We start from the raw sequence: 10,048 nt of genomic DNA, 5'->3' as shown, positions 1-10,048 counted from the left end.
TTTGGACCGAAAGGTGGTTAGCAGAGAGAGGACAGTTTCTCAGAAAAATTAAGGGCTCGACTGTCAGGTTCAGTTCAGGACTGTCAGGTACAACGAATCCTGTCCAGACTAAGGACCGATCGCTGCTCGGTCTCACATGGATTCAACCAAGGACCTTTCCATCTACTCTGCCAAGTTCACAACACCGTCCAACACTTTCTGTGTGGTTGCCCCAAATATGATGATCTGCGAAATCTCCATGGAATTAGCGGGAGCATACGAGAGCGACGATTCAGCGAGAGTGGCAGCGCTTTTCTGCTATTTCAATGATGCTGAACTATTTTTCAAGATTCAGTGTCTGAACAATGGATCAATCAAGAAGATCCTTTTTTCTTCCCCTCCACGATGAAGGGGAATAAGAACACTTCGGCATATTCAATGGTACGGCTTCCTCTCCACTGGCCTGGAGTCATGGTCCGAGGACATCCTTGCCATCAGGTCCAGCAAGCAAACAAGATTTTTTTTTGTCAAATTATGTTTTGACAATGATTTTATATGTGTTTGATTTTTTGTGTCACTTGAAGTCCAACTTTTATATAATATTTTTATGTGCATTAATTTGATCTCAAAACTTTCGGCAATGCCGTCGATAAAGAGGCGAACCAGCCCAGGAGGCTGAAAGCTTCTGAATTGAACAATAAAAAAAATCGTTCGTTTATCAAACGGTGTGAGGTGTGAGGAAGAATACATCGCGGAACGCCATCATGAGCAAAGCCGACACAGTCTTTGCTATTGCCAGGCCAAAACGCAATGTGATGACATTACGGCGCGTGTGTTCAAGCAAAAAATGAAGCCCAGTCGGATACAGGATGTCCGGTCTGGCTATTGCTGGATGTTTTCGGTTGAATTGGAGAAGCGGGGATCATCTCATACATACATTTTTAGTTTGGTTAGCCCACAAGATACCGTCTGAGGAAATCGATAGTGTAATTTCCTCAGAAATTCCAGATCTGTCTACTGTTCAACAACTCACCCGTGTTCTGGAAACCGATCGAGTTAGAATTGCCTGAATGGATTGCAATTTTGAATTATGTAATTCGTTTGGCTCAAGTCCAATCGAATTTAAATGTGGCTATTTTCCCACGCAATTCGACCTAGACGATCCATTTCTGTTAAGTGAAAATGATTTTTGGGTGAAATAAACACGCTTTTACAACAAGAAAACAAATTATAAATGAAAATAACCTCCACCGTATCAGTTAAATATTCCATGTAACAGAGTTACACATTACCTGCAAATGGGGAAAAATCTTGCACTCATCACCCACAAACTCATAAAGATGAAAGTTACGAATCGTTCACTCTAAGGCGGGGGTGACACTGGATGCAGAAAAGTGGTCGTACGAATTGTATGCAATAGTGAAGCTAAACAACCACATTGAGTTGTATTGGTGTGGTTACATTGCTTCCCCCTTGCTTCGTTCGTATTCGTCAGCTTCTATCGAACAAAATTGTTTGTTTCTATTCGTACAATCAAATTTTCGTGCGTACTCCTATCCAAAGTAACCTTAGCCTAAGAGTCGGCTAGGATTTTGTACTTCTGATACGATTTTCGATTAAATGCTTCACTAGTTTACTTCAAACTTTGGAAAATCGACTAGAAAAAAACGGCTGAACGTATCAACATGAAACGTTCACGGATGTTTAAGGAATACACTAGGCTGAAAATTTGCCTGCAAACATTGGAAATTACTGCGATATTTGCAGAACTACAGTGGATTTTGTAAAGTACTATAAAAATCCTGTTTTTGGCACTTTTTGGGAACGATGCAAAAAATTTATATAATTTTCTTTTCGTCAAAGTAGCATATCATTTCTATGCAGAATTTATTGGAGTTTTCAAAACTGCTTTCCGATTTGCGATGCGATGTTTGTTTATTGAATTATTCATTATTAAAGACGAAGGGGTAATTTTTCATTCAAACTGAAATATCTCTGTGTGGGAAGGTCCTATAGGAACGTTCTTGGAACCAAATAAAAGCTGGTTGATATAGTTAATTGAATTTGCTGTTGAGTTGGTTAGCAAAAAATTGTGTTAGTCCAGAATATTCTTGAAAAAACGAAGAAAAATCTTTTTTTCATTTCTTCCCGATATTGTTGCCAACTACACCTACACACACCAAGATAAAAATATATACGTAAAATAGTCTAATACCTGGAAGCTTCAAAATGATGCACATCCCATCGATATGCATTGATTTTTCACGAAGTTACTGTATGTCAAAAATCACTCAAAATTTTCGACTTCGCACTTTGTTCCTCTAATTTTTTTCTGTCGAGTGTATATTATGGAGAAAATTTTGGAGGAAATTCAAGGAAATTTATAGAAAAAAAATAAGATAGGGTCAGGACTATGTCTTGAATGTATTTAAACGACATCGAGTGATAATTTTCATTCAAATTTCAACAATTCAAAATTGCTTTCGGATCCGCCAATCTGATATAGTATGAATTGCTCCACCGAATACGGATGAGTTATTTTGATGAAAAAGTCGATTCCGATTGAATCGTGATATTCGATCGAGTTTCAGACCAACCGGATTCCGGAACAAGAATGACTGTTCGATACTGTTACCACAAGAATGACTCATGCGTCGATCTGAAACCTATATCGCCTGGCAAGGCAGATGGAATATGTACAATGATCATATTAATGTTGAGTTCTGCAGATCGATGGAGAACAATCAATACATTCGCAAGTATATGACTTAAGGAAGCAATATAGCTCTGTTTTAAATTCAGAACATCGATGTGCATAATCCTCGATTGGATAACAACGAGGAAATATTGAGATTCTTGCTTTCATAACCCCTTAGTGTATTATTTAATACGTCACACATCAAATGTTTACACTACTCGGCTGAGCGTTTTAGCGCCCTATGTTATGCAAGTGCATTACGGGTGAAACTCGATGTTGTACGCGAAAGGGTTAAAGCGTTAAAGACAAGACGGGTCTATCGTACTAGGTGAGGCCGTTTCGTCACTAAGTTGGTTAGGGGAGCGGTATATGAAAACAGTACGGAAGAAAGCAGAAGGGGAATTATTTCCTTGAAGCGTGAAAGAGACAGACTGATCAGGAGCGAACTTCGGCACTAGCGTATTGTGTTTTGTTTACAAACAAAACACAGTATACTTCCAAGATGGCTGAAGAGTGGTTTTAGCAAGTTGGCCCACCTTAGGATATACTTCTACGCGCCTTGGTTAAAGATTCATCCAACACGAGGAGAGCGTTTACACTCTGCGGTAAAATTTTTACACACCTTTTCTCTCAAACATTGGTTGCCGCATGTCAGCGTGGAACTATGCGTTTCTTTTTTCGGCCTTCTGTTTTCAACTCTCGAAGAGTAAAGTTCTCGCTGGTTCAGCGCTGATCGTTAACTATTCGATTAACTCGACCAGGACGTGAATAGTACAATAAATAACAATGGTAATACATTTTGTAAACGTTAGAATGCAAGTGTAAGTCTATATTCCATGAGCTTGTGGTTATAGAACACATTTTGTGTTATAGGTTATGTTTCCAACGCGTCCTAGTTGCACGTGAATTTCTGTTAAGTATCCATTCAAATCATATATATCCGTTTCAGGCCGCCACTGGAAAAGACATTGAAAAGCCCGTTGCCGAGGTTGCGACTGTGCATCGCATCCGTATTACATTGACCTCGCGCAATGTCCGAAGCTTGGAGAAGGTTTGCGCTGATCTCATCAGCGGAGCCAAGAAGCAGAAGCTGAGGGTGAAGGTGTGTATACTTATTTCTGTTGTGCACCAATAGTTCTCGCATCTACCTGGGGGGCTAAGGATGCTTTAAAACTGTCTTTTGCCCTAGTTAAGTAGATGCTAAATTAAAATTGGATAACTTCGACGAAATTGCTGCATTGAATCTTGTGTGATTATATGGAGTTCGTAGAAATTGAACATTAATAACACCCAGCTATTGTAATCGTTAAAATTTGAATGCACAGAACTAACCAATGTATGTATTTTTCAGGGCCCAGTGCGAATGCCAACCAAGATCCTTCGTATCACTACCCGTAAGACACCTTGCGGTGAGGGTTCCAAGACTTGGGATCGCTTCCAGGTAATTATTCCGCCGTTCCACGATAAACTTTCAGGCAGACTGTATATCGTATATTTATGTCCTATCCCTTGGCATGAATGAGTAAAAGTCGCGCCGAGATCAATATGGTCCTCGTCATAGTGCTTGATTGATGTCTAGAAATCTTTTCAAGTCTCTAATGGTTCAGACAAATCTTAAGCATACACAAATTAGACAATGATTTAATGTTCTACGCCTTGTTTTCTTTCTTCCAGATGCGTCTGCACAAGCGTATCATCGATCTGCACTCACCATCCGAGATCGTGAAGCAGATCACTTCGATCAATATCGAACCCGGTGTAGAAGTTGAAGTTACCATCGCCGACCCTTAAATGAATTCGGCATTAGTCGAATGGATGAGGTCATTGATGGAACTTTTCCCAGCGTCAAACATCGGCTAACGTCACATATTGAACTTTAATTTTGTTTAAAGTTCCCAAATAAAAGATGATTGATCGTGAAAATAACCCTTTTTATTTTATGAAAGAAATACTGCTCAGCTAACTTTAACAAATCTTGAAAATGATGTATGCTTTGAGATTTTTCATATGTTGATAAATTTTCGAGTCATAATGGGAGGAATACAAGAACATGTTTTGTGAAATTCTAATAGTTGATCGATATGCAGTTGCTCTCTGAGGTAAACATTTCGCGGTTGAGGAGATGGATTCTGTATTTAGTCTGTGTATATCGGCTGAAGGCTATTTCACAATCAGCGTGCGTCGTATTCTTGCTTGCGTTCTTACTTCAGCCTGCAAAATGTATTATTTTGTTTTGTCCGAATAGGATAATTTCGGGGTTAATGGTGATTAGACTTTTCAAACAAACTGGTATTGTCAACGGGGATTATTTCGAGAGTCGTTGAACAACGTGACGGTATTCTGACTACGCCACGGTCACATTACCATCACGCAATTTTTCTCGCTCTATTCCGACAGTCGTACCGGATACGGTGAGATGTTAATTTTATAGTTAGTGACAGAATGCACTGCATGTGTCCAGGTGTTCATTTCTCTGGTTGTCAAATAAAAACAACGGTTTCACATACGCAGATATGTCTGCAAACTTTAAACTTTTTACTTTTGTCACAAACTTTCATTCCTTGATTTAAAAATAGTGGCAAAACGGGATAAAACATCATTGGTTTCGAATGAGGAGTGCAGCTGTTCTGTATTTTGTACAGATTAGCACACGTTTACAGATATTCCAGATTTTTTTTATCGCATATATTTAGAAAAAATATCTGGCATCCCAGAAACAAATATTTGTTTTTCTACAGTTAGTGCCGTATATACTACATGGGCTGAAAAGTCCCGGGTTTTTACATGAAAACAATTGTTTTTTGGGCAAAGCTGTATTTATTCCTCAACATAGTTTCCTTCGAGGCACTTGAGTGCCGATTTTTGACAAAATTTTTTTTATCGAGATGACACTCCTCCGCGACTGTGCTGAAACCGTTGGTAATTTTTAGTGATAGTGGTTTGGCCAAATATCCGGCTTCGAAGTCGGATAGCCGGATATCCGGTGGCCGGCTACCAAGTCACTACCTAGACCTCAGATGGGAGATTTTTTTGATTGCAGATCTGAGTCATAGTTTGCCTCAAAATGAATGAATGATAACTACTCGATGTAAATTAGACTCAAAAATGTTTAAGCAGGTTAGCGATGATGTTAGGGTAATTTAAAGCAGTCTACGTGGTCTTTGTCCAGACGATATCGATGTTCAGCTTCCACTATTGTTTCTAAATAAAATCAGTTCATTCAAAATCTTGAAATGTTTTTTTGAAAAAAAATATAGTTTGGGGAAAAAGTAATCCATTATTTTTGGGTGATATTCAAAATATTTTTCTAAAGGTAGCTTCATAATGCCTCTCTCATAGAAGTCTTGGTCTATGTTGGAGAGAAAATCTAGCAATAGATTTTTACATTCTTCTCTTGATCCAAACTTCTTATCACTCAGGAAGTTTTACAATGCGAGAAAAAGGTGGTAATCGCTTGGTACCAGGTCCGGACTATATGGTGGATGCATTAAAACATCCCAATTAAGCTCCCGGGGTTGTGTGGCCTTGCTGATGGAACAATTTCAGTGGCCTAGCTTGCATTCCCGCTTTTATGACAGAAAAAGTGTAAAATGTATCGAATTTTCTCTTTGTTAACACCTTGTAACTCACTACTGAATGGAACAAACAAAAAACAACAAAAAAATGTTTCTTAGTTTTTTAGCCTTGAAATTGTATGATCGCCTCCTCGCCCTCGTATACTACGCTACTGTAAAATATGTACCACGAAAGTCAATTACTTTTGTGAGAAATTACTTTAATAGTTAATAGTTACTCTGATACTTGGTATCGTTTTTTTTTTTAGTTTTATACATTGTAACGAAGCATGCGGATAATTAATGAGGAGGCAGCTGTTTTGGCCGTAGACTAAATTGTGTGATTAAGTCACAAGAATTGTTGAATAAATTTGGTTACTGGCGTATTGATCGTTGAGATCAGGCGATTGTGCGTCGTTTCATGCGTGACTATGCAAGAGATCATGTTTACACGAAGAATCCTCATATTTTTAGGCGGTAAAAAACGCTGGAATTCGATTTTTAAAATTCGATTTATCCGAAATCAGATTTTCTACTACTTTCTATTATTATTGCGAGCCATGGAATAATCGGTATAACATTTTCTGTATAAAAACGGTCTGTGCATCTATATCTATCTATCGCATCTTTAAGACCTTATTTCTAATTAAATTGATTTCTTCCAGTCATTCGTTGTTCCTCCGACGAAAAAAAAATGTTAACGTAGCTTTAGTCGACTTTCACTTCTTGTTTTCTAGTGTTGCCAGTATTATGAATCTGACATTTACTTCCCGGTGGGATTTGTAAATAATGAATTCAGCGTAAACCAGAGAACTTTTATTTATTCACCGTTTTAGATTGAATAGTGAAATTCTAGTCCAGTGAGCCCGTGCATACACATCGCCATGGGTCTCCTGACGAATCCTTCGATCTCTCAGAAGGCCAGATACTGCAAGGCTTTGATTCGCAACAATACGCTGATTTGCTTGGCTCTGTATCTGCTTGGTGTGGGCTACTTTTTTCTGCTCCCAGACCCGAATTTCAACTCCGGGACATACTTCTCGGAGAATGCCCTTCTACCGGGGCTCGTGTATTCAGAGTTGAAAATGGACACAGTTGCTCTCGCGAAGAGCTATGCCGGCGAGTTGGAACGTGAGCGAGAGAATCACCGCAAGGACATGCCGTATGCGTGGCTGCTAGCTAAGATGAGAAAGATTGGTCTGGAGACTCACAGTCATAATTTTACGTTGAACTATCCCCTAGGAGGAGGAAAGGTTTTCTCTGGTAAGAATGTGTACGGAATACTGCGCGCGCCAAGAATCGGATCGACGGAATCGTTTGTCATTTCGGTACCCTATCGGACACCGGAATCCGTTCATACGGATGTTTCTGCAGGGATTCCTTTGATTTTGGCTTTTGCTGATTTTGCACGCCGACAGAAGTACTGGGCGAAGGACATTATATTTTTGATCACGGAACAGGAGCAGCTAGGGATGCAGGCTTGGCTGGAAGCCTATCATGGGTCGGAGAGTGATCGTGTGCTAAATGCAGGCTCCTTGAATGCCAGAGCTGGCGCGATTCAAGCTGCAATTAACTTGGAGGTGCAAGATTTTGATGTAGATCACATCAATTTGAAGCTAGAAGGATTGAACGGTCAGTTGCCAAATCTGGATTTGCATAACTTAGCACAGAAACTGTCGCAGAAGAATGGAATCCCAGCTGCGTATCGGTTGTCTGCAACGAAGAAGCGGAAGCCTTACGAGTATTGTGAGAAGTTTGAAAATCTCCTGGCAATGGTGTTCAGTCAATCGACGGGAGTTCCGACCGGGAATCATGGACTGTTTCATCGGTACGGGATAGAAGCGCTGACGTTGGAATGTGTGAAACAACCGGGATCGAAGAGAGGATCACCTGGAGTTGGTGCTTTGCTGAAAATCGTCGAAGGGATAAGCAGAAGTTTGAACAATCTTTTGGAGCGGTTTCATCAAAGTTATTTCTTTTATCTGTTGGTGACGCATGATCGGTTTGTATCCATCGGTGACTATATGCCAAGTCTGGGTCTTATGGCAGGTGCATTGCTCATCAAATCGTTCATTCACTATCTCTCCTTGTACTATTCTGACGATTTGGAACCACCCGCGGAAGAGGAAGAGGATTCCGACGACGCGGGAGCTCTGGCACAATTCAATTTTGTTCAAGTTGGGTTTCTAATATTGTTAGCTCATTCGATTGGAGCACTGACCACTTCGTTGCCGTTCAATTCTGAACTGAACAGCTATCTCCACGATGCTAATCTATCGACACAATTCAGCCTGTTCACAGTGATGGTTTGTGTCTCGCTTCTCGTGTTGATACTACCAGCTTTCGTAACGCTGGATGATTTCAACTCAGAAGTTCTGCAAATTGCCATTTTGCTTGAATTGGGTACTGTACTTCTCGCTGTTGGAATGTTGAACTTTTCACTTGGATTGATTCTTTCGGTGGTTACTGTTCCAGTCGTTTTGCTATTGCAACCACGGAAAAGTGGTTTCCTGAAAGGGTAAAATCATATTTGATAGCTGCGGATATATTTTTCATAGTGTTATTCTTCTTTCAGATTATCTCGTTTCTTCTGTGTTTGCTTGCATCCGCTTGTGTTCATCTATCTGGTGTTATTCGGCGTTACCCTTAATCTCTTTCCGGAGTTGGTCATTAAGGAATTGCTGAAGAAAGCTCTCCCAGCGACTATGGATGCAATCACGTATTCTGTGGTAGATTCGATGGTAAAACACTGAATGAAATTGCTTTGAAATGATTTTCAATTTTCATTGTTCTTCTCAGATTTACGGAAACTGGTTGTTTAACCTGGTGGCGCTCATATTTCTGCCAACGTGGACACTATTGTGGTGTACGATGTTTACCTCGAGAGTCCCGAAAAAGTAGACAGCTAATTAGGCCCCTGTAATCATTCCAGTTCATACCAAATATTCGACTAATTAGTGAATAGAAATTAATTAAGATTTCAATAAGTGACAAAAGTTTGTTTTTCACTGTGCCTTCTGTTTTTCGCATCCGTATCGTTCCTACTGACCTGTTACATAGCTCGTTGAACCTTCCATTTGTACAAAATATCGCAGCCTATTGTATTTTTTTACCCATATGTACCTGATGCAGCTTGGAGTTCAAACATCTGGGCAGTCAAAATACTTTTTATTGATTTATTTACAACTAGCTGACCAGGCAAACGTTGTTCTGCCAAATAAATTATTTCTAGTGAATATTTTGGGTGTTGAATAAAACACACTAATGTATTGTAAGTGTGTTTGAATATTTTAACGATCTTTAAAATAAATCGAATGTGACCGATAAAAAACGAATTCAATGATTTGAATTTTGTCGTAAAGTAGAAAAAATGAAATATAGAAAATCAATATTTATTGTTGTCTCCTTGTTAGACAATTCGTGCATGTGATTTTCAACATAGCTTAGTTTATAACAGCTTGGTCTCGTTCATAAATTGGAAAACAGCGATACGCCAGCTAACTTCAATGGAGCTGATTAATCGGCCTGTTTGGAATCGCGTTATTTTATCGTTGTCATTCAATCGAGGAGTATTCACATCCGTAATCTAAGTTTGAAACACAGCCATATTGCTTCCTTTATTCATGGATGTTTTTATTACTCTTCACCGATTTGTAGAACTCAATATTCATATATGCATATGAGTGATCGGATTTTACAATTCGATCGAAATCAACTTTTACACTCTTAAATTCGTTCGCCTTGTCGCGAAACAATGGTCAAAATAAGTCATCCGTATTTGTGGTTCAATTTACTCTATCTGATCGGCATAATTCCG

The 10,048-nt window shown here is 39.4% G+C and overlaps 2 protein-coding genes across 2 annotated transcripts; both read left to right on the top strand.

The window, feature by feature from the left end:
* Positions 1 to 3,318: 3,318 nt before the first annotated feature.
* LOC129768888 (40S ribosomal protein S20) lies at positions 3,319 to 4,603 on the top strand. The gene is made up of 4 exons (XM_055770827.1): positions 3,319 to 3,466; positions 3,627 to 3,779; positions 4,029 to 4,118; positions 4,352 to 4,603. The coding sequence occupies exons 1-4, from the start codon at positions 3,464 to 3,466 to the stop codon at positions 4,466 to 4,468; spliced, it is 363 nt and encodes a 120-aa protein (XP_055626802.1). The 5' UTR covers positions 3,319 to 3,463; the 3' UTR covers positions 4,469 to 4,603.
* Positions 4,604 to 6,998: 2,395 nt separating this feature from the next.
* Positions 6,999 to 9,554, top strand: LOC129767462 (glycosylphosphatidylinositol anchor attachment 1 protein). The gene is made up of 3 exons (XM_055768390.1): positions 6,999 to 8,749; positions 8,807 to 8,972; positions 9,031 to 9,554. Exons 1-3 carry the CDS (start codon positions 7,116 to 7,118, stop codon positions 9,130 to 9,132), a joined length of 1,902 nt encoding a protein of 633 aa, XP_055624365.1. The 5' UTR covers positions 6,999 to 7,115; the 3' UTR covers positions 9,133 to 9,554.
* Positions 9,555 to 10,048: the final 494 nt, after the last annotated feature.

The sequence above is a fragment of the Toxorhynchites rutilus genome, chromosome 2 (assembly GCF_029784135.1).
Source record: "Toxorhynchites rutilus septentrionalis strain SRP chromosome 2, ASM2978413v1, whole genome shotgun sequence".
NCBI classification, from domain to species: domain Eukaryota; kingdom Metazoa; phylum Arthropoda; class Insecta; order Diptera; family Culicidae; genus Toxorhynchites; species Toxorhynchites rutilus.
Note: the sequence above shows the minus strand (reverse complement) of the source record. Positions and strands in the feature narration are given on the sequence as shown.

Excerpts from the sequence above, each read along its gene's own strand:
- LOC129768888 (XM_055770827.1), top strand. Across the intron at positions 3,780-4,028 it reads AGCAGAAGCTGAGGGTGAAG|GGCCCAGTGCGAATGCCAAC; the intron begins GTGTGTATACTT and ends TGTATTTTTCAG. Across the intron at positions 4,119-4,351 it reads AGACTTGGGATCGCTTCCAG|ATGCGTCTGCACAAGCGTAT; the intron begins GTAATTATTCCG and ends TCTTTCTTCCAG.
- LOC129767462 (XM_055768390.1), top strand. The coding sequence starts at position 7,116 with ATGGGTCTCCTGACGAATCCTTCGATCTCTCAGAAGGCCAGATACTGC. Across the intron at positions 8,750-8,806 it reads AAAAGTGGTTTCCTGAAAGG|ATTATCTCGTTTCTTCTGTG; the intron begins GTAAAATCATAT and ends TTCTTCTTTCAG. Across the intron at positions 8,973-9,030 it reads ATTCTGTGGTAGATTCGATG|ATTTACGGAAACTGGTTGTT; the intron begins GTAAAACACTGA and ends TGTTCTTCTCAG.